Raw genomic sequence first — 26,055 nt, forward strand, 5'->3', positions numbered from 1 at the left:
AGGTAGGTACCTTAAGGTTGCAGACTGGAGAGGGAACCAATGATATCGTGGGGACCAAGGGATGTTATTTCCGAATGTATTGTGTAGCTATTTCCCAAACGTATCTTCCCTGACTCACCGAGTCGAGTGTGATTTGTTCTAAGTCTGCGAAAGTCCATTGAGGAGTGGGCAGGGTCCTGCCAGAGTGACCCACTCGACCCTTTTCTTGCGAGAGTTTGGGACTTGGTGGATGGCATCTCATCCCGCCAATCACGGGTCGCTCTTCTTTGTGTGACTTAGAGGGCTGCCAGGGCATCACTGGAATCTATACCTTTAGTCTATTTTATCCATCTACCTACTTCTCTTTTTACATACGTTACCATTTGATGTTATCCATTGTCGAGCGGACGGCTCAGCCAGTCTGATCGGACTTACCTCTCACCAACTGTCGCTCCCACACACCGAACCTCGCTCCCACGCAAACGCCAACACACACCCATCCTCCTCCCACGCAACAAGATGGAATTCTTCCGGACAGAAATCCTAGGCACGACGTTTGAGTCTACCAGCAGGTACCACTACCGATTCTCTTGAGGACACACCTCGTAGCCTTCCAAAGACAGAAGACTTAAACACAGGAACCATGGGTAACCTCCAGCCAGGTATGCGAACTTGCAGCCAGTTGGTCTGGGTGGCTTTGGTATCGTCTGGTATGTCCCGCCCCATTCATCGTGTCGAGAGAGCGAAGGGAAGATGGTGGTGAGCTGATGGGCTTGTCTTTAGTTCCGCCTACGACCTAATCTCCCAACAGCCGGTTGCGATCAAGAAGATGGTGAAGCCATTCGACAGCTCGGCTATTGCAAAACGCGCGTATCGAGAGGTCAAGCTTCTGAAACAAATCCGGCATGAGAATGTTCGTAGCTCACTTTGATGAAGCGAGAGGAGGTTTGATGGTTGGACGGATTGTGACGTGCTAACCCTAGGTCCTAGCTCATCGGCATTACCGACGTCTTCGTTTCACCGTTAGACGACATGTATGGATAACCGATCACATAAAGGCCAGCCGCACGGTACTAACCTTTGGATGCCTAGTTACCTGGTAACGGAACTTCTGGGCACCGATCTTGGTCGACTATTGCAAGCCAGACCCCTTGATGGCAAGTTTACACAGTACTTCATGTACCAGATCTTCGTACGGTTCTCCGTCTTGTCGAGCGGAGTGGCAGGAAAAGTGGGAAACAGACAAAGAAAGGATTGGTTCTAACTAGTGACAACAGCGCGGACTGAAATATCTCCATTCGGCGGGCGTCGTGCACCGTGACTTGAAACCCGGCAATCTTCTCATCAACGAGAACTGCGACCTGAAGATTTGCGACTTCGGCCTGGCGCGCATCGGCGAACCCCAGATGACCGGCTACGTCGCCACGCGATACTACCGAGCGCCGGAGATCATGTTGACGTGGCAGCGATATGGAATGCAGGTGGATATCTGGAGCGCTGGGTGTATCTTTGCGGAGATGCTCCGTGGGGTGCCACTGTTTCCAGGAAAAGATCATATCGACCAGTTTCATCTGATCACCGATGTCCTTGGAAACCCGCCCCCTGAGGTCATCGAAAGAATACCCAGTGGAAACGTGAGTGTGATAGACGCTTGTTTCAGCGGTCTCAGTGTTGCTTACTTGGAAATTCCTAGACACGGCGACTCGTGAGCATGATGGAGCGTAAAGAGCCAAGATCATTGAAGGACCTGTTTCCTGAGGCAGAGGATTATGGTAAGCAGTGCCCAGAGAGAAAGAGAGAGAAGCTACCACTTGCAAAACAAAAGGCGGGCAAGTGAATACTGATCGGCGTCTTATATTTCAACAGCGATTGACTTCCTCAACAAGACCCTCACGATCGACCCGGATCGAAGAATCACTGCAGCAGACAGCTTGAACCACCCATACATGGAACCGTACCACGATCCAACGGACGAACCAACCGCACCCCAAAAGTTCGACTGGTCATTCAACGATCAGGACCTCCCCAAAGACACTTGGAGGATCATGATGTATGCATACTTGGTCATCTTGCCATCCAAAACCGAATCACGGATGCTAACTGAGTCGCTCTAGCTACTCGGAAGTGCTGGACTTTCACAACTCCGATCTCAACCAAGGACTGGTACTTCCAAATGAAGCGGAGAACAATACTGCTGATTTCTTCAACTCGGAATTCCTCGACAATGGACCATGATTGGGTAAGCGCGGTGACGGCATTGTTCATCCACAAGTCTACAAGTCCGTCGTGCGGGGAAAGACGGGGTTCGTCGAATGGTTTCTCTTGGGAGCCCTCGCGTTGACATCACGGTACATGAACCGCCCACTCCCGTCAGGAAATCAGCATTGTGGTGGGCAGTATCGTTAGGTATCTGGGTACAGTGTATCCGTACATGTCTCTGTCCCGTTCCCCTTGGTCCCTTGCCTACCATGGCCTCCTATGTATTCCGAGACACTTTCTTAACCCGTAGCGAAATTCAGATGTTTTTAGCTGATCAACTCCGAGAAGTACATATATTTGACCTTCTACGGAGTACAGTAGTACTGCGTTTCTTATAACTCTCGGAGACTTTACAGACTGAACCCACCGTGAACTCGGGATCCAACCTTAGACCTTTCTTCCTTACATCCAAGTCCCTCAACAACCTAAAGAACCAACTATACACCAAACAACCTCTCAGCCCAAGAGAACCCCCATTTCCATCCAACCTACCCAACCCAAAATGAAACCCGCCATCTCAACCACCCTCCTCCTCTCATTCCTCCTCACAACCAACCCCCCAACAGCCCACGCCATCCCCACCCAAATCCAACCCCAAACTTCCCAAATAGCAGACAAACACACCTCATCAGCGTGGCAGCTCTCCCTGTACCAGAACACCCACTGCACCGGCGAAACAACCTTCTACTCCGGTAACGGGACACACCCTTGCGCCTCATCTATCCTCAACGGTGGTGCCCTGGCTTACATCTCTACTGTGAGGAGCGCCTCTAAATGCAAGGTGACGCTCTTTGGTGATGAGGGCTGCTCCCGTGCCGAGACTGTGGGGGTTATCGTGGCTGGTGGGGAGGGGGGTAAGGAGGGGGAGTGTGAGGTGCTTGACGCGGTGGGGGGTGGGACGGAGATTAGGAGTTTGAGGGTTGTTTGTTGAGTACTATTTCTTGTTGTTGATCTATATGATATCCTACCCTTTTTTCCTTCCGGTTCAGTGTGTCTGGCTGGATGGCTTGGGTTGAAATGAAGGGCTCTTAGGCTCTTCCAGGTTTGGGTCTACTCTACTGGGTTCCTGGGGAATGGAGCCTTAGTAGTGGTGGAAGGATAGGGATATGCCAATGGATAAGAGGGTGGATTGTTGATATGCATGTTGTGGTGATGATGATGATGATTGTTATGCCGTGCTATTCTATGTTATTCTATGCTATTCTATGATATGTTATGATATGTTATGATATGTTATGATATGTTATGATATGTTATGATATGCTATTATATGTTATGATATGCTACGATATGTTATGATATGCTATGATATGCCAGATGACGCCATGATTGTTGATATCAGGCCTGTTCTTATTTTGTACATGAGAGATATGACTCCACTGTCCTGTATCCTCTGCTATACGCCCCTCTTCCTTTCGCCTTTGCCTAGTTGGTACTTGTAAATATTAAATTGTAATGGTGATCATGACTACTATTTTAAATTTGATTGAGATTTTTCTCCTTCTTCTTCCTCTGAACATTTTGATTAAGAGAAACCCAAGTGATGCACATACGAGTTCGGTAGGACAACTTGCTCATCAAGCAAGGGGCTAGCAATTTTATGACGCCCATGCGCAGCGCATTGCATAATTAGGGATAAGACTCATGGTGTGTTACTCCTTACTACAAACTACCTACCTGCTAGGTAAGATACCCATACATGTGTCTGGAAGTCGCTAGTATATGCAACAGAGTACATGAATAATTGCTTTTGAACCACACACCGAGTCAAGAATATCACGTATATACATATTTACACAGTGAATATCTATATACAGACTAAACAGAGCCGCTATTATCTGCGCAGGAAAACACCTTATCGATGCGTCCGCTGTCATAAGCGCCCAATATCTGCACAATCACCCCGTAGGTACCGCCGACCATCATGAACAGGCCCAGCAGGACCTGCACCACATGTAATCCCCAAATGACAGTTTGGCGGACGCCCCAGCCGCGGCGGTAGTGGCCGTGACTCCACAGCCACAACCACCCTGGCAAGCTGATCGACAGCGGGGCGAAGCAAAGACTGCCGACAAGGGCGAGCACGTACGTGAAGATGGGGATAGCGCAGGCGAGGACAAACGCTATCGCTGACATGCTGATTGTGCAGCCTAGCCAGGTCCCCCAGTGCGTGGGTGTGTTTGCCTGCAGGTGTCGCGAGTTGCGCAGCATCCGCACGAAGAGGTACTTGGCGGCGACGTGGACATATAGCGAGCCGCTGATGATTAGGCCTGGGAGAGCTATGCCGTAGGACACGCGCTTGACTGTATCGCCGGCGCTGCCGAGGGCTGGCGAGGCGATCCATTTTCCGCACCAGCGGTAGATGACCAGACTGAAGGCGAGGTAGGAGGCTGCTACGAAGCCCATGCTTGCGTAGACGGCTTTTGGGTAGTCTTTTGGTTTACGCATTTCCGAGATCACGGGAATGAATGCGGAGGATGCTGAGCTGGATACGAAGATCGTCGCTGCTGCTGTGATGCCTGCTGCGAATGTTGGGTTGCCGATGGCGTGGTATCCCAGGTCGTAGTCTCCTGTTGGTGGTGCGGCTGCTGGACGATCTAGGGTTGTGACTCCAATGCTGTGAATGTGGTTAGTAGGTGGAGATTCATTTACAGAGAGAAGGGAAGGGGGGAAAGGGGGGGGAGGGGAACAAAGGAAGAAAAAAGAGAGAGAAGGGAGGAAGAGACATACACTATAATGAATATAGCAATCAAGATGCTAGCAAAACCGACCCATGTCAACCACCCGACGTGCGAGAACTTGCGCACGCTGGCAAATATGGCAATGATGACGGTCGCAATCAGTGAGAAGTACACCGTACACATCGAATGCAAAGACAGGGCGTTGAAGGCAGCAGAGACCCCAATGATGCCGGACGCCGCGGTGATTACGTAGGTGACGATGAACATGAAGCCTACGATCTCTCGAAAGATCGGGCCCCCGGTCACCAGGGCCATGTCAGCCACAGAGTGACACTGGGGGTGTTCGTTGCGAAATTTCCCCAGTATGAGGGCCCCGTAGGCGTTAATGGCACTCCAACCCACTAGATTGACCGCCCCGGGGAAAGCCCCCAGGTCGTACATGACCGAGGGAATGGACAAGATGCCAGTGGCGAATAGCACTACCGTGAGGAGAGGCTCGGGTTAGCCAGGACTTCCTTGGGGCGTCAAGCGGGGACGCTGCTTACGCTTGGTGAAAATGGCAGACGCGCGAATCCAGCTCACGGTGCGAAAATCCACCTGTCCCTCCCCAATCTTGAAGATCTCGTAGTCATTTTCCCCGCCCTTGATTGGATCGGCATGCCCAACGGCGACATCTTCGCTGGCGCCGCTGGCCGGTGTTATTTTGAGATCTTTCTCGTGAGGGAAAGACATCGTGGATGGGTAATGTTTAGCCTGGGGTGTGCAAACCAGAGCAATTGACTTTCCTGGGGTGCATGCTGCCTATCTATTTTAAATCTCAGATCATGTGCTCCTGCAGCCAACAGCCGCTCAAGGATCGAATGATAAGGTTCAATGCATAGTAGGGTCGCTCCCTTGATAACAGACCCGGGCCTGAGAGTCCTCGCGATAGGTAAGTTGTCAGCAGGGTACAGATAACGGCGCGATGGACTAATTAGAATTAGAGCCTGGTCTCGCCCGTGTCATCCCAAGCGCAAAACAGTGGAGTGTGTCAAGCCATGGACTAGCTGCAGCCCAAAACCCAGAGATAGGATTAGATAGGAGTGGAGAAGCGGGTTCTGATTTGCGGCGAGTGTGGGGTCCCATCCCCCCATTTACTCCAATTTCCGCGATAAGAGCGTCTCTTGGCAGTTGGAGAATGGCCGTCGATCGTTCCCCTCTGCGTCCTGGCTGATAGTGGCTGGGATTATTCATTATTCGGTACTCCATACAGGGTTGTGCATCCCCCGTCCGGGGAAAGGTGGTTTTTGAACCCTTTGTACATTCAATAATTCCACCCCAGCCGCGCCACCGCGGGGAATCGAGATACCGTGTTGTGGTTGGTGCTGTTTCTGATCCAGTGCAGCGGTAGAGTATAAAATCTGATCCATTGTGTCCGATCCAATCTGTCACGCGGTTCAATTGATAATATATCCCCCATCCACAACGAGAGCGTGCCCTTGAACAAAAGAGGCAAAGGTGGAGCAAAGGAACAGTACGGTGTCAGCCACCTCTTCCGGCTTCCCCATTCTCCTCATCGGCGCGATCTCCACCGCGGGCTGTAGTCGTTCGCGGACCTCTTCTGTACATGTAGTCATGGGGGTCTCGATGACACCGGGACAGACACAATTCACGCGGATCCCGTCCCGGGAGTAATCGATCGCATCGGAACGAGTCATGGCGATGATGGCGGCCTTGGAGCTGCAGTATGCCGCTACAAGCAGACAATAATCGTAATCATTAGCCCAACAATCGTCCGAGAACAATTCTCGAGGTAACTTACGCGCGCTGGGGCGTCCCACAATTCCCAACTGACTGGCAATGTTCACCACCGCCCCCCGTTGAGGCGATCGGCCCGGGTCATGACTGGGTAAAGGATCCTGCCCGAGCATCTGTTTGATCTGCGCTCGCGAGGACATCCAACAGCCCCGATAATTGACCCCGTTGATGTGATCAAATGTATCCGTGGTGGTTTCGGTGGAGCGTCGTCCCTCCCCGAGGATCCCAGCACAGTTCACGCCATAGTCCAGCCGCCCAAACTTCCTGACCACCTCGGACATGAACGACTCCACAAATGATTCATCGGCAATATCGCCGGCTGTCATGAGGATCTGGACCTGGGGGGAGGCAGCAAGAATGGACTGTCGGGTCTGTTCCAGCGAGGCATGGTTGAGATCCGTGATGGCAATGCTTTGGCACCCTGCGACGGCGAACGCTTTGGCCGTAGCAGCACCGATACCTGACACGACCGGTCAATCATTCTCACCAGAGACAACAACAAAAATGTGGTGGTCACTGTGATACTATACCTGTACCGCCGGCGCCCGTGATGACTGCCACTCCGGGGAAAGAAAATTCTCGCGTCATGGTGTGTGTGGGGAGGGTAGAAAGACAGAGGATGGTGGGCGATTGATGTCCGGAGTGCCCCCTCAGTGAAAATCAAGCGACCGAACGATGGTGGGGAGTGGATGATTTATCTATCAGTTCAAACCCCCCGGTGAAATGAGGGAGAGAGTGGGGAAGCATAATATCCTTCCCGCTTGGGTCTAGTGGAGGTTGGAGTCGCTCTTGTCTTTTCCCACCATTTCCTTTCTCACCATCAACTCACGAACTAATCCAGTTCGACTTGCGTAAACACACCTTTCTTTCTCGCCTCTTCTTCTTCTCTCTCTCATTTCTTCGATCTCTCTCTTTCTATCTCTATCTCTATTTCGATCTCACTCATCTGACAGTGTCCACCCCCGTCTCCAAAACTGTGGAGTGCTTCTCTTGGCTTGAACTATTGACCAGCTTTATCCCCCATTAATTCCTCTTATCGCGACTAGTCCATCCTGATTCTCCCTCCAATGTCTTAATGTTGTCCCAATCGTCTCCCATCCCCAGAGGCAATCGTCGCTCGAGTGTTGGAGCCAAATCCCGCGTCTGCGTGCATTGCGGCCGCAGTTTTCGGAGAACAGAACACCTCGAGCGCCATGTTCGCACTCGTACGTGATCTGATTTCAATTAAAGAAAGACATTGATGATCATCTGTCAATTCTTCTACCTGTTGTATCGCGATGTTGATGGCATCGATCATGCTAACGGGTCGCGTCCAGATACCAAGGAGAAGCCGTATGCATGTTTCTGCGGGGCGGCCTTTACGCGGCGGGACCTGCTGAAGAGACACACCCGCATTTCCCACCAAAACAATGGCCTTATCTCGCCCAACTCCCAGCCAGAACCGGATAGTCCCGAACATGCGGGTGGTCTCCGCGCCTCAGAGCAGTCGACGGTCCACCAGCAACAGCCGCAGCAAAATCCACCACCGAAATCTCAAGCACAGTCCCAATACACCGTCCCCTTGGCGGTCCGGTCGGATGTCCCCATCCCGGTGTCGACGACCACGGAACACTGGTCAGGTCCCCAGCACCGATCCTATCTGGCGCCTGATCAGTCGATGTTGAGCACGGAGGGCGTGGGTGTCAGTACAGGCATGGTTGCGCAGCCTCCCATCACCCACGACGCAGACATCCTACAGGCGGCCCAGCTTCTCCTCCCAGGGAACTTTCGAGATGCGCAGCCTCCAGGTACGATGAAAACGACCGTCGTCCGCTCTCAACTTGTCCACTCCCCCCTTGACTGACGTTTTTCTAGCCCAACCACTACCGTACCTGCCCGAAGAGCTGAATCACTTTCAAGAATTCACCCATTTCTTGGACTCCATCGGGTTGCCGTCCGAATGGGTGCCGACCATGGGGGATGCCCCCCAGGTCCATCATCCTGTCCCGGGAGATGTCCCCGACTCCGGCATGAAGGTCAAAGAGCCCCATGTCGTTTCCCGTCGGGCACATGGAGAACGTGCTCGCGCGGACTCCCCCTTTCGATCCTGGCTGCCATCAGTTCCGCCCGGAGACCAGAGCTTGGGAACCGTCTCGGATTATGGTATGGAACTTGAAATCGGCTTGTACCATTGATCGCTAATCGTAGACAAACCATTGCCGTGTAGAACCTCCCCAGACATCTACAAAGTCCTCGCCGCTCAAGGTCAGCGAAGAGCAAAGGCTGGATCTGGTGGCGTCGTTGGAAGAATTCCGGCATCTGATCCCCGATTTTGTCCTGCCTTCTCGGCACACCCTGACCCGATATTTGACCTCCTTCTTTGACGGGTTTCACCCCCACCTGCCGTTCATCCATGTCCCCACACTGCGGATCCACGAGCGCCCACCGGAGCTGATTTTGGCGCTCTGCACCCTTGGTGCGCAATATCGTTTCGAGCATCGTAATGCCGAAAGAATGTTCCACGTCACCAAAGCCATCATCCTCCATCGACTCTCCAAGGAAGCGCCGCAAGTAGCCCCAGCCACGTGCAACACGGTGGTCCAGATCCCATTGGCTCAAATTCGCGACCCTCACTCTCAGCATTCCTCGGCTCTCCCGCCGTCCGAAAACTATCTCGGAATGGTCGCATGGAGACAATTGGAAAACATCAGGACCCTTCTGGCCCTCATGGGATACGCCACCTGGGAAAGGGCCGAATTGGTCCAAGAAGCGTTTGCGCTGCAGGGCCTGCTCGTGCGCTGCCTGCGTGAGCTGGGCATGACCGAAAACATTACCGTAGCCCCGAGACATCGGCCTCTCCATTGGCACGAGTGGGCAGAGGAGGAATCCATCCGTCGCACTCGGTTCATCTCCTTCTGCTTTGTCCATATCCACAGCATCGCTTACAACATCTACCCGGTTCTCAGAAGCAGCGAGGTTCACCTGCGCCTTCCATGCTCCACAAGGGAATGGAACGCCCCGACGGCCCACGATTGGGAGATGGTGGAGCGGGAGGTCGGCACCCAGCAATTGTTCTTTCAAGATGCATTGGCGCTTCTCTTGCAACCGTCTCGGGCGCCCATTTTACTAGATCCAATTCCAACGCCTTTGGGGAATTACATTCTTCTCCACGGCTTGTTACAACGCATCCATCTGGTGAGCGAGCTCTCCATCCCGCATGGGACCGAGTCACTCGCGCTCCCAACCGAGGAGCTCAACAAACTCGAGTAAGAAGGACCCACTACCCAGAGGTTTGACAAGACACTAATAGTCTGACATAGGAGAGCGCTCCGCTCGTGGACGTCTGTTTGGCAGCAGGCTCCTGAGTCCAGCCTTGACCCTCACAACGAGAATGGCCCTCTCCCTTTCACGTCCAGTGCTCTATTAGGCTTGGCTTACGTACGCCTGTCCCTTAATTTGGGCCCGTTCCGTCAACTCAAAACCCGCGATCCGTATCGCATTGCCTCCGCGTTGCACAGTTCTCCTCGCCCCGAAAGAAGCTATCGATTGACTCCGGCCCTCATCTATTCGGCCCACGCGTTGAGCATCCCGGTCAGACTCGGGATCGACCACGTCGCCCGCAGCCAAGCCTTCTTCTGGAGCGTTCGACATTCCATTGCCAGTCTCGAATGCGCGGTGCTCCTCAGTAAATGGCTGTTTTCTCTGGCAGAGACGGATGAGGATCAGAACCTGAGCGAGAATGAGAGTCGAATCTTGCACTGGACCCGGTGCATCGTCCAAGAAGCCTACGACTCGATGGATTTGGAAGAAGGGGAGGTCATCCCCGGTATGGACCCTGGTGGCCTTGGGGTTGCCGTGATAAAGCTGTGGGCCCGTCTCTTCCGGAAAAACACGCAGTGGCCGTTTATCAATGTCCTCGGCGATAGCCTGGAGAAATACTTATCCTTACTCCGCCCGGGCTGAGAAACATCGGTTGTCAAATTGCAGTCAATCAACCAAACATCAATCTCCTTGCGGACCGGACGGTTCAGGCACATGGGCCGGCGAAACTATCGCCCCAACGCAGCAGCATCGAACCCGATTCTTATCTCGCTGCCCACATACCATACTTGGTCTTCCCCGCTGCGTCAGAATGTCACGGACAGACCATGGGAGCTTTCTCCGCACATCCTTCCTCCCTTGTGGAAGGTTGGTAGGACATGAGAGGGACAGAACACGCTCGCGACCCAGACTCCAGCGTCCATCGAATTGGCCATACCGGGGCATATCGTCAGGAGCGGCCGAAAGCAGGATCCGCTGTCCATGCAGCATCAAGGGGCGGCCGACTCTTATCTTATCCGATGGTATGGGAGGTACATAAAGGAGGCACTCGATCATTGCGTTTCGTAATCCGCATGGGGATTTATCACATCGCCCGTTTATTCCGGCCGGGAACAGCAGAGAGATGGCAACAGCGGCTTGAGAGTAATTTCCTAGCGTTACAAATCTACGGGTCCAGGAGCTCCTCAAAATTACAAACAAGAGTCAATCCTACCAAAAAATATATCACAACTCAAGAATATCGAAATGTACAATTCCAACGTCTTATACATTATTCAGTCCATAAATCTCCCCCGACTCCGTCACATTACACTACATAACATCCCGAATTCGGGGAATGATCAATGAAATTACATTAGGAATGGTCCATTCGGGCCACGAATTTGAGACATCCCGGTCAGAACACTTGATAGATGCCTGTCTCGATGCATTGGTGGCGCGAACAAGTCCACGGCATCTTAGGAGCTGGGGCTTGGCGTAGCCGAAGGCGAACCGGAAGGTGAGGCCGACGACCCCATGCCCGCGCCCGCGCCCGCGGCGCCAGAAGGCGACGGCGTAGGCGACGAAGAAGGCAGAATGCCGGCCGACGAGGGGCCGGCGAAGGAACCGATGAGAGGTCCGACGGTGAAGTTGCCGCACGGCGAAATGGGAGCACTGACACAGCTGTGGAGGTACTGGCCAAGCTTGCCCGGCTGGCTACCCGACTGCAGGACCCAGTCGGGCGTGTAGGCGGGGATCAGAGTGGTGCTGTTGGCCTGGAAGACGGTGGCGTTCTGGTTGGTCGCGATGTAATAGGCGTGGCTGGTGTGCTCGGCGGCCAGACGGGCGAGAAGGAAAGAGACCTCGGGGGACTGGGTGTAGGCCGAGAGACCGATGAAGGCACCGGACACGCTGCTCTCCATTTGCATAGCGCTCTTCACCCAGGACTCGCCGTCCTTGGCCGTGGGGAAGGTGAAGTTGCACTTGGGGGGCTCGAAGTCGGGGATCTTGGCCCCGATTTGCTTCGTGGCGAGGAGGCCCAGGCGGCTCTGGCGCTGGATGCCTTGGAAGTTGGGAAGATAGTTGGCGTGCGAGCTGTTGTCGGCACTCTGCAGGAAAGTCTGGTTGAGCGGCTGCTGGTAGTAGAATCGCTCCAGGAGGTACTCGAGAGCCCAGCTGAATTTGACGACCTCGGTGTCGCTCGGCTTCGGGGCGCAGGTATCGGGGGACCCTTGGGCGGCAGCAGCGCCCACAAGCAGGGCACTGCTCAGGAAAGAGAAGATGCGCATTTTTGAGAATGAAAAGGGTATTATTGTCTTCTGTTTTTGTTTTTATCTGTGGTTGACCAAGGTCTCACTGTTCGGATAGGGTCTGAAGAAGCAGAGGCTCGAACTGTAGCGAAATTCAAAAATGAACTTAAACCTGAGCCCCCGACCAGCCAAGATGCCCTCTTATACCTTTCTACGGCATCAAGCGGCTTTGACTTCGCGCCCAAATTCCAAAAGAATGGATGCAACCATATGATGAAAACCACTATTGTTGGATGAGCGCGAAAACACCCAGAGCAGAGGGACACATCCCAAAAGCTTATCGGTTTCTTTTGCATCACCACATCCACGACAAACCTTATTCATGCGGCGTTCCAACCGGCCCACCACCCGCCTGCCATTGGAACAATGAACTTTCTTTTTACTCAGCGACAACTCAAAGTGCGAGTCAACCAGTCACCCGGCATGGCTGTGTCCTTACCCATTGATGGCGCGTTGCCGAACTGGTCCGGAGTCATTGAGCGCGACCCGTGATATCATGGGCCTCAAAGTTTGATCCACGGGGAGAAGTTTCCGCCAATGACCGACCGCCTGAACAAGCACTGGAACCAATGAAGCCTCTCTCCTGTTCCAACAAGTCCTCATCATCGAAAGGTCTCTCAGCAGCTCATTCCGTGATAGTCATTGTCGCTGTCGTTGTCGTTGTCGTCGTCTCCTTTTTTTCCCCACTAGGTACCGGTCGTCTCGGGAAAGACACCCAACGCAACCCCATCCATTATCTTGGATCAACAAATACATACTCGATCGACTACCCGAACTTGATGCTGTCATTCATTCCATTCCGCGGAGCCCTCGGCTGGAATTAGTCTATGTGGAGCCGTTTCAAGCCCAATAGGGCTGGTCAATGATGCCAAGAGGACTGGCTGACTCAGTACTATATCTACAATCATTCATTCAACTCACTCACTCATCCGGTCATTCATCATTATATTTTCGCACGTCTTAGTTACTGTGGAGTCCTGACTAATAGGATACACAAAGATTTGAGTTTAAAACTCCCAGGTTTAGCAAGAGTTGACTCGACCTGATTAGATCATAGGTACGGACAAGCCGGTTCCTCGCTGTGGGAGGCATTTTCCGCTGGACTCCTCTTCCCCCTCGCCCTTGCCCTTGCCCTTCCTGTTAGGAACCGTTGTTCTCCTGATGGCTTTAGAGTGTGCTCGTCAGATCCAAATTCAAGATATCCATGACATAGCCTATAGTATATAGATACACTTGTTCGCATTGCGGTATACAATGACAGGACTCGTGTTTATGTAGGTTGATTGCTTGAATTGTTTTTGAGATATTTCAACACCACATATATACTAGATACTCGATACTCGATAGATACTCTGCAATATAGCAGGACAGACGTCATGAAGCAAAGAGAGAGATTGAAGAAAGAAACAATTTTTTAATACGCCGCCTTGCAGATAATAGATATATATAGATAGTAGAAACACGATTGCCTCCCAATAGATAATAATAAGTATGACGATAATGATAGAAGGAACACATTGCTTTTGAGTCTTTGCGTCTTGTGTTAGGGCAAGGGCACGTATAGAGAGACAAGACGGAGAGAGAGAGAGAGAAAATTAAGAAAGGAAGAAAGCACGGACGAAATACAGAGGACAATACATGTACACAACAACTCCAAATGCATTTGTGAAAAATTCTGTATGTACTGTTTGTCTGTCTGTCTGTCTATGAGTCGTCCACCAGACGTTTATTTTCCCAGGCCTTCTTGGATCCATCCACGAGAGCATCCATGTTGCCGCTGTTGGCGCACATGCTTCGGAAGAGGCCGTCCGATTTATTGATCAGGGCCCAGGGGTGGTCGTATTCGATGACGCGGCCGTGGTCGAGGACCAGGACCTTGTCGTAGTCGATGATGGTCTGCAGGCGGTGGGCGATGGTGATGATCGTGCTGTCACGGAGCTCGCGGAGGGTTTCCTGGATGCGGGCGTCCGTCGAGTAGTCGATGGAGGCGGTGGCCTCGTCCATCATTAGGACCTTGGGGTTCTTGAGGAGTGCCCGCGCGAGACAGAGGAGCTGGCGCTGACCCTGGGATAAGTTGGACCCGGACTCCGAAACGGTCGTCTCTATGTTTAGGAAAATGTTCTTGTTGTCGACCACGACTACGGGGCCGCTGGGACCGTCTTCGTTGGGCGTGGCTGCTGCCAAAGGGGTCGCGGACCCAGAGGTGCCGGGTCCGATTAGGTGGACTTTGCGGAGCGCGGTGAAGATCTCCTCGTCCGTGAAGGTTCCGAACGGGTCGAGGTTGCTCTGGATGGTCCCGGTGAACAACGTGGGATCCTGCGGCACGATAGTGATCGCTTCGCGCAAGTCCCTCAGTCCAATAGCGCTAATGTCCACACCGTCGATGACGATGCGGCCCTTTTCGGCCTCGAGGCCGCGGAATAAGGCCAGCGCAAGGGAACTCTTGCCGGCGCCTGTTCGCCCAACGATGCCGACTTTCTCACCGGGTTGCACTGCAAAAGAAACGTTGCGGAGGACCGGCTCCAAATCGGCACGGTAACGTGTGGTGTAGTTGGTGAAATCAACCGCGCCGTCGGCAGGCCAGTTGGCGGGCGGTCGGGAGTCGGGGAGCACCGCGGGGGCCTCTTGCTCCACATCCAGGTACTCTTTCACACGTTCAACAGAGTTCATGTTCTGCTGGACCTCGGAATACAACCGGACCAGCCAGAGCACATTTTCGGTGAAGGTAACCGCGTATGTCAGGGACAGACCTGCAGCACCCGCATCGATCTTGCCGATGTTCGTGAGAACGAAAACGGCCGTGAAGAAGGAAACCAAAGCTCCTGTAACATCGACACGGAGCGCAAGCCAACGGTTGCTCGCCCAGAGATAGATATGAGGCCGGTTGTAGGCATTGATACGACGATGGTTGTCGACGATGAATCTCGGTCCATCCCCATACGCGCGGATTGTCACGATACCGTTCAGGGTTTCGCCGAACTGTTGATACAAGGGACTTCGCTGCACGGACTCTAAACGCTTGAGATCCCGAGAGGAATTGAGGTACACGGCTCCCAAGGCGACATAAACCATAGTTATGAAGACGCCAGCGATTAGGAATCCGGGTGTAATGACTGAAATCAACACCACAATCATAATGACAGATGCTAGGCAGTGAATCATGCCAATTGCCACGGGTGCAACGTCTTGGTCGACAGACTCGATGTCTTTGGAGAATCTGTTCATCAATTGACCGAGAGGAGTAGAGTCGAAAAACTTGAACTTGGCATGCATGACCGCCCGCAAGAGGCGACTGTGGATGATCTTGGAGGCCTGGAGAGAGCCCCAGAAGAGGACACCCTCTCTTACCAACGAGACCACAACGTACAGAATTCCCAGGAGCGCGTAGATTCCAAGATAGTACGTAACGTTGACATCGCCCGAGCCATCGGATGATTGTTGGCTATTGAGGTGAAGAGAAGTCGTGGACGTCCGTGGAACGCTACCCGTGTTGAAAGACGGATACTTGAGATCTGCCAATGCCGCATAGTTGCCTGTGTCATCTGAGCTCACTTGCTTGGTTTGGTATGAATTTGCCCACTGCTTGATCCAAATATTTGTCGATACCGACCCGATTTGTTGCAAGGAAAAGATAAATATGGCAGACACCCAATAAGTCCATGAGCCCATCGAGCGAAGATACATAGCGACGGTTGACCATTTGATGCTGCCCGTAGCTTTCGATTCTGTCAGCCCGTTGGGGCCGTCCTTTTTATCCTTTTTATCCTTCCCAGCCGATCCATTTGCCTCATCCCCGTTCGCGTGTGACGTCTCGCGTTCAGTCTCGTCGATTTCAGAGGGTGCACGAGAGGCAAGCGGGGAACTGCCTCTAGACGTGGGCCGCGATTTCAGAAGCTCCTCGCCTAGAGCACCTGAGGCTGCCACATCATCGGGACGGCCTTGGGCGGCAATTTTCCCGTTCTCGAGAACGACGACATGGTCGGCCTGAGGGACCGTGAGAGCGGTATTGTGAGTGACAAGGATACATGTGCGACTGATCATCAAGGGCCCGGTAAGAGCCTGGCGAAAGATGTGCTTTGCTGTGTGGGAGTCCACGGCACTGAGGCAGTCATCCAGTAGAAGATGTCGCGCCCTGCTGTAGACGGCACGAGCGAGGGATATGCGCTGCTTCTGCCCGCCAGAAAGACTAATTCCCTTTTCTCCCACCAGGGTCTGGTCACCCGCATCCAGAATATCTAAATCGCGTTCCAAAGCGCACGCCTTTAGAACAGCGTCGTAGCGGCGCTGGTCATAAGGGGATGCAAAAACAATATTTTCTTTAACGGTGGCATTGACGAGCCATGCCTCTTGTGCACAGTATGCGATACTGTCTATCAGACCCGTCTGAGGGTCCACTGGCAGTTCCGCTCTCGTGGCTGTGCCGCTGGGCAGGTAGACTTTTCCTTTCAGAAGTTTCATTTCGCCAAGAAGCGCCATTAGGAGAGATGTTTTCCCGGAGCCTGTAGGTCCAGTAATGACATTGAGCTTGCCAATAGGGAATGATACATTCATGTTGATCAAGCGGAAAGTGTCGGCGTCCGCGGAAGGATCATCCCGGTACTGCTGGGCCGAGCCTCCCCAGCTAAGAGTGGCATTATCCAGGGCGATCTTGGGAGGCTGCTCGGGCTCATCGCTGTTATCCAGCTGGCGGTACTTTTCGGTCTCTTCTTCATTTAGATAAGTATCCACTCGATCCAACGAGACCTTGGACTCTTGCACATGCGCCACCATGTCGGCCAACTGATCCAAAGGCAGGCGGAGCAACGAGAACATGGACAGAGCAGGGAACGCGATCGACGGAACGAGCTTCTTTTTCTCGACCACCGTGTAGAGGAAGAATGATGCGAACGTTATAAGAATAGGTGTCCCGTACCAGACCGTGGCAGCGGTAGACCAAATGATGTAGCGGAAACGCAAGGCCTTCAACTCGGCCCTCCGTTTCTCGCTAACGATCTCTTCAAAGCGCTGCTCCCAGGCAAAATATTTGATGATCCGGATGTTCTGGAGAATTTCATTGGTGGAATGAATGCGAGCGTCAGTACCTGCCAGGATCCTGTTTTGAACCTTGGTGAACTGTTTGGCGATGGTAAGGTTCACGGGCAACATCAGGACCATCAAAACAATACCAGCGAAGGAGCTGTACCCGAGAAGTCGATATAGAAGCGTGACAGCGATGATAACTTGCACGGGAACACTCGCCCAGAGAAAGTGGAGGTAGGCGCCCACCTCGCTAACCTTGAAGGAGTCAATAGCCATCAAATTGATGATCTTTCCGACGTTCGCTGTCTGAGCTTCCCCAGCTGGTTCGGATCGTGCCGTGGTGGCCTCGCTCTCGGGGTCGGTAGCTGCCTTCTTTTTCTTACGACCGCAGCATAGAATGCTTCTCTTCTTGTTGTCCTTGACCGGCTCTGCGTCCTTCTTCTGAGACAGTTCGACAGATGGACCGGCTTTCCGTCGCAGTGCTTTGGCATAGATCTCTCCGATAATGATCGCGCGAAGTTTGACGCCTAACTTACGTCCGATCCACAGAGCTTGGCCATCGGCAATGCCCTGGATCGCCCCGGAGCAGAACAACAAGATCGCATACAACCAGGCCGCATTCGGTGTACCTGACTTTGGATCTTGGACGTATTCGAGGATCGCCTTGAGGAGAAGGGTGGGAAGGTAAGTGAACATGTTCGAGAACATTGTCCACGCCCCTTGCAATAGAATAGTCCCATAGAAATGGCGGAGAAGCTTCCATACCAACGACCCTTTATATTGTTTCCGACGGAAATCCTCGAGGACGATGGCAGCCTTCTGCGACGTAGTCAGATTCCAAACATCGTCGAGCTCCAATGGTTGCCTATAGCCCTTCATGATCAGGCCATCCAGCCAGGCAAAAGAGGCCAGGGACAGCAAGCTGGCTGTCGGATGTCGCGGCGGCTCCAGACCATCCTCGTGAGGCACAAGAACGGACTTGTTGCCCCTGCGCGTCGTCAGGGCGATGAGGAAAAGGACGCTGCTCAAGGAGAATTCGACGGCGCTGAAGATCATGGCACGCTTTGACGCCGGGTGAATGACGGAAGAGCGGAACACCAAGATTGTGAAAAGCCATTGCAAGCCATACAGAGTGGCTGTATGATTCCATAATCTAAGCAACAGGTGAACATCTAGGGTGGAGAGAAGCAGCCGAACCAGTGCCAGGAACAGGATATAACCCCAAGAAACCAGCCTGGCGACGGCCGCAAGTTTACCACTTTGACCCCAGCTGTCGGTTACGAGGATGGCAATAAAGATGGCGACCTCTCCCACCAGGGCGGCGATCTCCAAAGACACCAGCGTGACTTCACCACGGGGACGATCCAGTTCCAATTGCGTCACCTCCGCCTGCGCGGCTTTCGACAACATCGGATCCGTCTCGACTCCTTGGTCTTCTTCGCCTACCCCATTGCAGTGAACATCTTCCGAGTCATTGTCCACGAGGACCTTGTAGGAAGCACGCTTTCGGGACACAAAGTACCGATATGAGATTTGGAGCGCGATGGATAGTAACGATAAGGCGCATGCCGCTAGCGGCAGGGTGATCTGTAGATAGCTGTGAATTGACCGCGGTTAGCTACCACCGCCTAAAAAGCCATCCATGGAGAGTGAAATCGGTAGAAGATAGATGCATACTTGCGCTGGAAACAACTAGAAAGGTCATCGATAGCCCAGATGGGGCCATGGCATTCCAGTGCCATTTCTGACCGACAAGGATTGAGATCGCCTATAGATAAAAGCCCGCAACAGACCATGCGTCCAGTATCCAACAGACGGGAACGTGATACAGCTATGACAGATGATCTGGGTGAAAGAAGCAATCCTTAACTTCTTCGAAGCCAGTTATATTACTGAATGCTTTGGAGCAAGGCACAGGACAAGCCCGGCATGGCAACGGCAAAAAGACAAGGTTCTAAAAGTAAAATACAGCAAAATATAAGATGCGGTAAGAATATCAAGGGAAATTGAGTGGAATCATGTCCTCATATGGACGACAGGAAGGATGAAAGGGTGGTTAAGAAAACGAGGAAGAAAGACTGACGTCCAGTGACGAAGCCGACAGAAAGTTGAAAGGCGGAAAGGTCAAGAGAGAGAGAGAGAAAAAGTGGAGACGGGATGGCGGGAGTCCGAAAGAAGTGCCCGCCCGCCGTCGCGGATCCAGACCCAAGCACCTAGCTTATCTTGAGGATACTAACAACATCAGAACCTACAAGACCGTGGCTGATGGCCGTGAATATGGATATATTGGTCTTAATGGCACTAATGCGGGAAGAACGATGCTAAACAATGAGATTGGGCAGGTTAATTCGTGTCCAATGTCATCTAGTGTCTTACCAATGAAGGATCCTGCTATTGAACCGATCGAGTCAAAGGGAGCGCAGGAATGAAGCGACTAGTTGATATCAAGGGCTATTATATGACAACATATTGGAGGAACTGTCTCAAGAGTTCGCCAACTGATTTATCGAAAGTGGAATTACGAGAATACATCTTCACATCGATCGATCTCTCTACATTCCTCCGCCTGGCACACCACCGAAAACGGCCTCCGATGGGTCCAAAAATCCAGCAGGGATCTGGAGCGCGCGAATCAATCATGGCGCGCGCGGGGAAACACCGTCCTCGATGCAAGACATGCTGGACCAGTCCGTGCTTAATGCAGGACGCCCTTTAGTCACACCGACCGGTTGTTGACTTCTTCCTCTAAAGGGGCGACCGATGTCTGCATTTGACCCTGGTCCATGTGCGGTGAACCTCGTGGTGAGTCAGAAAGAGAGATGATCAGTTGATGATCCATTTGAGCAACTCTTTTCCTTTTGTGTCATAGCATGTCTTGATTGTATACTCCGTACTCGCAATGGACCCCCCGAATGACTGATACGAGATAGCAGAGGGGAACCCCGCCTGGTAAAAGTTTTCAGAGACAGATGTAACCTCTCCAAGATAATATTGTCTCGAAATTAATGAATAACCTACCAGTCTGACTCAAATGGCCGTGTCCACCTCCACCGGATGAGAGAGTAGTATGAAAAAGGTATAAAGCGCATGATGGTAGCCGCTAAGACTATGACGGACCCAGCAAGCACTGTCAAATTTCTTGGGAGACAAGCCAAGGAGGAAAGCAAGTGATAATGGCGAGAGATATGTCCGCAGGCGGGCCCACTTGGCTGGCCTTGTCTAAGGCGTTCTTTGCCTCCCCACCGTTTGCCGCCGTCCCAAGCGACGTTATCAAACAACCAAGGTCCTCGTATAGGTAATAATACTCTAAGTATAAAGTACACTACTCCAGTCGATCGCTGGTGCCTCTCATACAAATAACATATGTCTCTCATACTAATAACATATATCTCATCCTAATCAGTTTAAGACCGACGTTCGGTATCCTGTGACTTATAAGAACGCTGCCAATGCTGTCAACGGAACAACAAAACCTCACGCCCTTTTACATATTAAAAATAAATAATTGAAATAAATGCCAAAGTCAAGATCAGACCAACAAGAACCCCAGAGGACAAAATGAAGACCATTGATTAGTGATTTGCAGAAGAATCCTCAGTTCCTGTTGACGCCACACGCCCCCCGAGTGATCCCCGTTGGAGACCGATAAGTAAGGTGGATACTGGATGGCCTGAGAAAAAGGGCGGCAATCAAACGTCTCCAGGTGATCTTCCTTTCCCCTCTCTCGGTCAGTCAGTCACTTGCTCCTACAACTCACTAGGGATTCTTTTCACTCACCGTTTTAGCCTTGCCAGCAGTTTTCTTTTGTCTGCTAGTGCATTTTCTCAGTACTTCTTTGTACTCGTCTACTATCTCCTACGACCCTTTCTGTTCTCGACTATCTTGCCGCACCCATATCCCCATTTTGAACGGCACGAACCCTCTCCCCCGCAGTCCACCATGACGGAACGCATTCTCATGAATGAATACAAGACCCTGGCCAAAGAGCCATGGGTGAACATCGAGGTAGGTTTTTTTTTTTATTTTTCTTTCCTTCTCCTTGGGTGCATTTTCACATTGGTCGAGTCGAGATATGGTTTCAAACAAAGGGGGAAAAACAGTCTAACACGCCACTGCTGCATATCTAGCTCAACGAGGAAGACATTTTCCAGTGGACGATCGGGCTCATCGTCCTGAACCCAGATTCTCTCTACTATGGGGGCTACTTCAAGGCATCCATGAAGTTCCCCAAGAACTACCCATACTCTCCTCCCGGTACGAGATCCTTTACTCCCGCCCTTCCTATCCCTGTACTGACCGTTCGTCTTCCTCGCGTTAGAATTCCGCTTCCTCCGCCCCCTCTGGCACCCAAACATCTACGCCGACGGCAAACTCTGCATTTCCATTCTCCACGCCCCAGGCGATGACGAGATGTCCGGGGAACTCGCCTCAGAAAGATGGTCCCCCGCCCAGCGCGTCGAATCCGTCCTCATCTCAATCCTATCCCTTCTAGACGACGCGGAGGTGTCATCCCCAGCGAACGTCGACGCAGGCGTCATGCTGCGCAAAGAACCAGATCAGTACAAGGCGATCGTGCGGAGCAACGTGGAGGACTCGAAAAAGGACATCCCGGCGGGATTCGTCATGCCCACGCACGAGACGACCTCGACGCCCGTGAAGCCGGTCGAGAAGGATGATTCTGATTTCTGGGCGGAGAGTGACGTGGATGACGATGTGTTTGGGGGGAGCGACTCGGATGAGGATCTCGATGTGGATGACCAGGATAGCGGTAGTGACTTTGAGGATGAGGAGGAGCGGCACCGGACGTGACTCTTTTTTCTGTTTTTTTATATTGGCTCGGGTGCAGTACTATCTTGGATTTTGGGCATAGCGCAGGCGCACTGGGGGAACTTAGCCAGAAGCATGATCATTTGTATATTCTTTTGTTCTTTCTTTCTTTATCAACCCCGCCACTGTAATCAGCATCATTATCTGCCATATGCTATGCATGGTCCTTTCAGCACGTTAGAATAGTATCTATGGACGGTCGGTCTGAGTTGGATATATTCTGGTTACATCAAGAACGGCTATCATCACATGAGACTATCACTTACTAGGTAGAAAAACACTTCAGATCCATCTATATGATAGGCGCTCCCTTAGCACCTGCAGAGTGACAACATCCCTTATAAGTGTGATAAATAGGTATAATAGTAGGTGCTATATAACATCACATCAAGATAGCATAGCATGCAAACTCTCTCTAAAAACCACTGGTCATAAACAGGCCAAACATAAATCCCAACACAAACAACCCCTCAAAGTTAAAACTGCATTAGAGGTGGTTCATACAACATCACTTCATTAAAAATAATAATAAAATCGACTCTCTTCAACCTAGGTACAAGAAACTCTATCTTGCGCCACCCCTGCCTATCTCGCTGGTAGTAATCAGACACACATTGCTCCAAAGGAGAATCATCATTCTTTCTGTCTTAAGAAGAACAGGCGTTGAAATGGTTATAATGGTTGAGTATTAAATAAATTGATCAAGGGTGTTGTAAATCAATCAATCAATCAAACATGAGCAACCATACCAAGTAAAATAACCGCAATGTTCCATTCATCTACTCATGCTGTATATAGAGGTACATGACTGACCGCCATCTAACCAGTCAATAACCACCCACAGTTAATAGTCACAGCACCATCCCAAGCCGACCCTGTGGAACATACCCATCAACAAACATATAAAGATCATGTGTTGTTCCTGGTTTTCGCAAGGCTCATACCTCTCGGCTGGAACATGAGACAAATGTGAAGAATTATGTCGTCATCTACCTCCACTGCCTAGTTTAACCTCTAGCTCAGGCTGGGTACCTGCCTACCTATACACATGCCAACCTACCTAGGCACAGACATTCCTTTCACGTGAAGCTAATACTTGGTCATCGGATGTGGTCGGTCAGGTCCAGGTGACTGACTCCTGCTTGCTTATCCGGGTGGGGATGTGGCTGTGCAACCCTGCTGTTGAGACTGGAAGAGGTGACTAGGTACCAGGTAGGTACGGAGATCCATTCCAATCGGGGCAAGATCCGGCTGACAGTGGAATCAAGCAGATTCGTCATCCAGCGGGAGAATTTGAAAGAGGAAAATCACTCGTATTGTCCAAGTCGGCAGGCAGTCTGGGTTTATAGCGCGATAGCAAGCTCTAGATCGGGTCTCAAACATTGGTTCTGAGCATGTATACTATGGTAAAAATATGAAAAAAAGAGGCGAGCAAACCAAAACCAAACATGAAAGCAAAAAACAGTGACGCATCATACAGTCGGTGCAGTCAATGCACCGTCATCCCCACAAGCCCAGACGCAGTCGAACGGCGTCGAGAAGTAGTAGGTATGCGAATCCCATTCCCTTGCAATAAACGAAGAAAAACCAGAAGAAAAATCAATTGCCAACAATCAATCCCACATCTATGCAACCACGGCATCCTGGATCTCGCTGTAGATGGCGCCGAGCTCCTGGGTGAGGAGCTTCTCGGCCTTCTCAACAAGACCATCGAAGCGGTCCTGGATGGAGGAAACCTTGTGGCCACCCTTCGAAACGATGTCGCTGTAGTTGTCGGAACCACCGCCGTTCCAGGCGAGGAGCTGTGAAGGAGTAAGCTCTTTGTTCAACCGCGCAAAGGAATGGGAGACATGACTTACGTTGGGGGTATCTTCGGGGATGTCCGTGAGGGCACCTTCGGTGGCAATGGAGATCATGTCCTTCTTCAGTTTCTCCGGGGTGAGCTCTGCAACGGCAAAGGCGGAGTCCTTGGAAGGCTGAAGGGAGACAAAGTAGGCCAGCAGACCGGCAATGTGAGGGGAAGCCATCGAGGTACCGGAGATGGTGTTGACGGCGTGCTTGCTGCCGATCCAGGTGGACAGGATGTTCAGACCGGGGGCGAAGATGTCGGTGCACTTGCCATAGTTGGAGAAGTACGCCCGCTCATCCTGGAGAGTCGAGGCACCAACCGTCACGGCGTTCTCAGCGGAGGCCGGGGAGTAGTTGCAAGCGTCGGCGTTGTCGTTGCCGGCAGCGACGGCAAAGTGCATACCAGCGTCGACAGCAGCGTTGACAGCCGCGTCGAGCGCCTGCGACTTACCGCCACCAAGACTCATGTTGGCAACGCTGCCCTTGAAACCCTTGGCCTTGCCCTTCTTCGCCTCCTCAGCCCGCTTCAGGTGAGCGTTAGCCGCCCACTCGACGCCCTGCACGACATCGGACATGGTGCCCGAGCCACTGGAGCGCAGAACCTTGACGGCGAAGATGTTGGCCTTCTTAGCGACGCCATATTTCTTACCGGCGATGGTTCCAGAGCAGTGGGTGCCGTGTCCATTTCCATCCTCGTCCTCGTCACCCGTGGGGATGGTCTTGCCCCAGGTGGCACGACCGCCAAAGTCGGCATGGTCGACGTTGATGCCAGTGTCGATGGTGTAGGCATCAACACCCTCACCGCCTTCCTCGGCATACAGGTACTTGTTGAAGGAGCCGAAGCTCAGGCTATCACGGTGGGAGATACGAGCCAGACCCCAGGGGGCACCATTTTCGACATCCAAGGTGTGGACTTCGGAATCTTTCTCGATGTAATCGACCTGGGTTGTCGAGTCAGCCACGAGGAATGTCACGGGTAGGGGACACGATGTCCCGGAAGCAAGGGAGGAGGGAGCTTTACATCAGGATGTCTCCGGACTTGTTCGATCACGTCGGCGTGGAAGTGTCCAGTGTAACCCATCAACGACCCAGCAATATCAAAGGTACTCTTCAAACCGGAGAAGAGGTCATCATCGAGACCGAAGAGCGACCTCTTCTTCAGCTCCAAGCGAGAGGTCTGCGAGTCGTGGATGTCCTGCACCCAGCTCTGGTGAGCAGAGGCCGACGTAGAGTCAACATGCTTCTTAAACACGACGATGTAGGAGTCAGGGACTTCCTTCGCGTTGGTGGAAGACAGGACGGGAGCGGCATCATTGTGAATGGAGCCAACAACCACGGGGGTTGCCGCCGTCAGCAACGGAAGAAGGGAAAGGCCTAGGAAGGCTTTCATGATAGGCAACAAGGTAGAGATCGCAGGGGCTTGTTATGGATGGAAGGAAAGGAGATGAAAGGAAAGACAGCTAGAGATAGAAAAATTGAAGAGTGAGATGGGGAAGGATGAAATAAGAATGGAAAAGAGGATGGAGGATGGAGGAAGAAGAGGAGGAGAGGAGGTGAGTTGAGGTAGGCAGGTAGGGTGTAGGCTATCCCCAGCGGTAAGGCAAGGGTCAGGGCAGAAGGCGGAGATGAATGATGCAACCGGATTACGGTATTTTACATGAGTCGGGCGGATGACACAGCTTTCTATCCATCCGGTTGTCGATCTTTCCAGATTAGCGCTGTCCACTCCGGGCCAACCTGGGGTACGCGGTCAGAGAGACCTGACCTGGACTTTGAAATGTTGATGGATGACTTGTAGCTTTTATGGAGTTATATCCTAGGTATCTTTTAAAGTCAAGAAACTGACTGAATTCTGTTGTGAAGCAAAACAAGATAAATCATCGCAACTGGTCAGTCACAATGGGCTAGATAAGGTACCTAGATAAACGAGCAACCTGAATATCCAGGCCCTGCACGGCCTCAACGATGAGGCAAAGGATGGGGCCAAGTATCTCCACATCCGATCATTAGTCCACTAACCAGATAGACAGGTGAACGCCACGCCATCCTTGTCCGTG

General features: G+C 52.1%; 10 protein-coding genes across 10 annotated transcripts; 5 read left to right on the plus strand and 5 right to left on the minus strand.

The window, feature by feature from the left end:
* Positions 1-287: 287 nt before the first annotated feature.
* Positions 288-2,626, plus strand: mpkC (mitogen-activated protein kinase mpkC). The gene is made up of 9 exons (XM_024818775.1): positions 288-551; positions 642-689; positions 763-892; positions 970-1,013; positions 1,072-1,171; positions 1,257-1,613; positions 1,673-1,751; positions 1,846-2,029; positions 2,094-2,626. The coding sequence occupies exons 1-9, from the start codon at positions 499-501 to the stop codon at positions 2,212-2,214; spliced, it is 1,116 nt and encodes a 371-aa protein (XP_024671978.1). The 5' UTR covers positions 288-498; the 3' UTR covers positions 2,215-2,626.
* A 114-nt stretch (positions 2,627-2,740) lies between these two features.
* On the plus strand, positions 2,741-3,169 carry BDW47DRAFT_125947 (uncharacterized protein; the record flags this gene model as incomplete). The annotated part of the gene is made up of 1 exon (XM_024816468.1): positions 2,741-3,169. One exon carries the CDS (start codon positions 2,741-2,743, stop codon positions 3,167-3,169), a length of 429 nt encoding a protein of 142 aa, XP_024671979.1.
* An 830-nt stretch (positions 3,170-3,999) lies between these two features.
* On the minus strand, positions 4,000-5,662 carry BDW47DRAFT_106163 (putative neutral amino acid permease). The gene is made up of 3 exons (XM_024812714.1): positions 5,465-5,662; positions 4,969-5,398; positions 4,000-4,855 (listed from the first exon to the last, which is right to left on the minus strand). The coding sequence occupies exons 1-3, from the start codon at positions 5,649-5,651 to the stop codon at positions 4,057-4,059; spliced, it is 1,416 nt and encodes a 471-aa protein (XP_024671980.1). The 5' UTR covers positions 5,652-5,662; the 3' UTR covers positions 4,000-4,056.
* Positions 5,663-6,355: 693 nt separating this feature from the next.
* On the minus strand, positions 6,356-7,304 carry BDW47DRAFT_125949 (SDR family NAD(P)-dependent oxidoreductase; the record flags this gene model as incomplete). Its single annotated transcript, XM_024816469.1, has 3 exons — positions 6,356-6,651; positions 6,721-7,176; positions 7,247-7,304. The coding sequence occupies 3 exons, from the start codon at positions 7,302-7,304 to the stop codon at positions 6,356-6,358; spliced, it is 810 nt and encodes a 269-aa protein (XP_024671981.1).
* A 252-nt stretch (positions 7,305-7,556) lies between these two features.
* Positions 7,557-11,198, plus strand: BDW47DRAFT_106167 (putative C2H2 finger domain protein). Its single transcript, XM_024812715.1, has 5 exons — positions 7,557-7,921; positions 8,033-8,503; positions 8,571-8,858; positions 8,923-9,961; positions 10,016-11,198. Exons 1-5 carry the CDS (start codon positions 7,792-7,794, stop codon positions 10,656-10,658), a joined length of 2,571 nt encoding a protein of 856 aa, XP_024671982.1. The 5' UTR covers positions 7,557-7,791; the 3' UTR covers positions 10,659-11,198.
* An 86-nt stretch (positions 11,199-11,284) lies between these two features.
* On the minus strand, positions 11,285-12,692 carry BDW47DRAFT_106168 (uncharacterized protein). The gene has a single exon (XM_024812716.1). It carries the CDS (start codon positions 12,281-12,283, stop codon positions 11,474-11,476), a length of 810 nt encoding a protein of 269 aa, XP_024671983.1. The 5' UTR covers positions 12,284-12,692; the 3' UTR covers positions 11,285-11,473.
* Positions 12,693-13,184, plus strand: BDW47DRAFT_106169 (uncharacterized protein). The gene has a single exon (XM_024812717.1). The coding sequence runs from the start codon at positions 12,874-12,876 to the stop codon at positions 13,126-13,128; it is 255 nt and encodes an 84-aa protein (XP_024671984.1). The 5' UTR covers positions 12,693-12,873; the 3' UTR covers positions 13,129-13,184.
* Positions 13,185-13,968: 784 nt separating this feature from the next.
* BDW47DRAFT_106170 (putative ABC bile acid transporter) lies at positions 13,969-19,432 on the minus strand. The gene is made up of 2 exons (XM_024812718.1): positions 19,001-19,432; positions 13,969-18,920 (listed from the first exon to the last, which is right to left on the minus strand). Exons 1-2 carry the CDS (start codon positions 19,117-19,119, stop codon positions 14,009-14,011), a joined length of 5,031 nt encoding a protein of 1,676 aa, XP_024671985.1. The 5' UTR covers positions 19,120-19,432; the 3' UTR covers positions 13,969-14,008.
* Positions 19,433-21,033: 1,601 nt separating this feature from the next.
* On the plus strand, positions 21,034-22,173 carry BDW47DRAFT_33454 (putative ubiquitin conjugating enzyme (UbcC)). The gene is made up of 3 exons (XM_024818776.1): positions 21,034-21,328; positions 21,451-21,577; positions 21,642-22,173. Exons 1-3 carry the CDS (start codon positions 21,263-21,265, stop codon positions 22,130-22,132), a joined length of 684 nt encoding a protein of 227 aa, XP_024671986.1. The 5' UTR covers positions 21,034-21,262; the 3' UTR covers positions 22,133-22,173.
* A 1,253-nt stretch (positions 22,174-23,426) lies between these two features.
* BDW47DRAFT_106175 (S8 family peptidase) lies at positions 23,427-25,822 on the minus strand. Its single transcript, XM_024812719.1, has 3 exons — positions 25,020-25,822; positions 24,010-24,939; positions 23,427-23,952 (listed from the first exon to the last, which is right to left on the minus strand). The coding sequence occupies exons 1-3, from the start codon at positions 25,386-25,388 to the stop codon at positions 23,776-23,778; spliced, it is 1,476 nt and encodes a 491-aa protein (XP_024671987.1). The 5' UTR covers positions 25,389-25,822; the 3' UTR covers positions 23,427-23,775.
* Between the last annotated feature and the right edge of the window lie 233 nt (positions 25,823-26,055).

Source organism: Aspergillus candidus, assembly GCF_002847045.1.
Source record: "Aspergillus candidus strain CBS 102.13 unplaced genomic scaffold BDW47scaffold_23, whole genome shotgun sequence".
Lineage (NCBI taxonomy): Eukaryota > Fungi > Ascomycota > Eurotiomycetes > Eurotiales > Aspergillaceae > Aspergillus > Aspergillus candidus.

Excerpts from the sequence above, each read along its gene's own strand:
- mpkC (XM_024818775.1), top strand. The coding sequence starts at position 499 with ATGGAATTCTTCCGGACAGAAATCCTAGGCACGACGTTTGAGTCTACC. Across the intron at positions 690-762 it reads GGTGGCTTTGGTATCGTCTG|TTCCGCCTACGACCTAATCT; the intron begins GTATGTCCCGCC and ends GCTTGTCTTTAG. Across the intron at positions 1,752-1,845 it reads TCCTGAGGCAGAGGATTATG|CGATTGACTTCCTCAACAAG; the intron begins GTAAGCAGTGCC and ends ATATTTCAACAG.
- BDW47DRAFT_106163 (XM_024812714.1), bottom strand. The coding sequence starts at position 5,651 with ATGTCTTTCCCTCACGAGAAAGATCTCAAAATAACACCGGCCAGCGGC. Across the intron at positions 5,399-5,464 it reads GTCTGCCATTTTCACCAAGC|TGCTATTCGCCACTGGCATC; the intron begins GTAAGCAGCGTC and ends TCCTCACGGTAG. Across the intron at positions 4,856-4,968 it reads ATTGCTATATTCATTATAGT|CATTGGAGTCACAACCCTAG; the intron begins GTATGTCTCTTC and ends CCACATTCACAG.
- BDW47DRAFT_106167 (XM_024812715.1), top strand. The coding sequence starts at position 7,792 with ATGTTGTCCCAATCGTCTCCCATCCCCAGAGGCAATCGTCGCTCGAGT. Across the intron at positions 8,504-8,570 it reads TCGAGATGCGCAGCCTCCAG|CCCAACCACTACCGTACCTG; the intron begins GTACGATGAAAA and ends ACGTTTTTCTAG. Across the intron at positions 8,859-8,922 it reads GGGAACCGTCTCGGATTATG|AACCTCCCCAGACATCTACA; the intron begins GTATGGAACTTG and ends ATTGCCGTGTAG.
- BDW47DRAFT_106168 (XM_024812716.1), bottom strand. The coding sequence starts at position 12,283 with ATGCGCATCTTCTCTTTCCTGAGCAGTGCCCTGCTTGTGGGCGCTGCT.
- BDW47DRAFT_106169 (XM_024812717.1), top strand. The coding sequence starts at position 12,874 with ATGAAGCCTCTCTCCTGTTCCAACAAGTCCTCATCATCGAAAGGTCTC.
- BDW47DRAFT_106170 (XM_024812718.1), bottom strand. The coding sequence starts at position 19,119 with ATGGTCTGTTGCGGGCTTTTATCTATAGGCGATCTCAATCCTTGTCGG. Across the intron at positions 18,921-19,000 it reads TCTAGTTGTTTCCAGCGCAA|CTATCTACAGATCACCCTGC; the intron begins GTATGCATCTAT and ends GTCAATTCACAG.
- BDW47DRAFT_33454 (XM_024818776.1), top strand. The coding sequence starts at position 21,263 with ATGACGGAACGCATTCTCATGAATGAATACAAGACCCTGGCCAAAGAG. Across the intron at positions 21,329-21,450 it reads AGCCATGGGTGAACATCGAG|CTCAACGAGGAAGACATTTT; the intron begins GTAGGTTTTTTT and ends CTGCATATCTAG. Across the intron at positions 21,578-21,641 it reads CTACCCATACTCTCCTCCCG|AATTCCGCTTCCTCCGCCCC; the intron begins GTACGAGATCCT and ends TCCTCGCGTTAG.
- BDW47DRAFT_106175 (XM_024812719.1), bottom strand. The coding sequence starts at position 25,388 with ATGAAAGCCTTCCTAGGCCTTTCCCTTCTTCCGTTGCTGACGGCGGCA. Across the intron at positions 24,940-25,019 it reads AAGTCCGGAGACATCCTGAT|GTCGATTACATCGAGAAAGA; the intron begins GTAAAGCTCCCT and ends TCGACAACCCAG. Across the intron at positions 23,953-24,009 it reads TCCCCGAAGATACCCCCAAC|CTCCTCGCCTGGAACGGCGG; the intron begins GTAAGTCATGTC and ends ACTCCTTCACAG.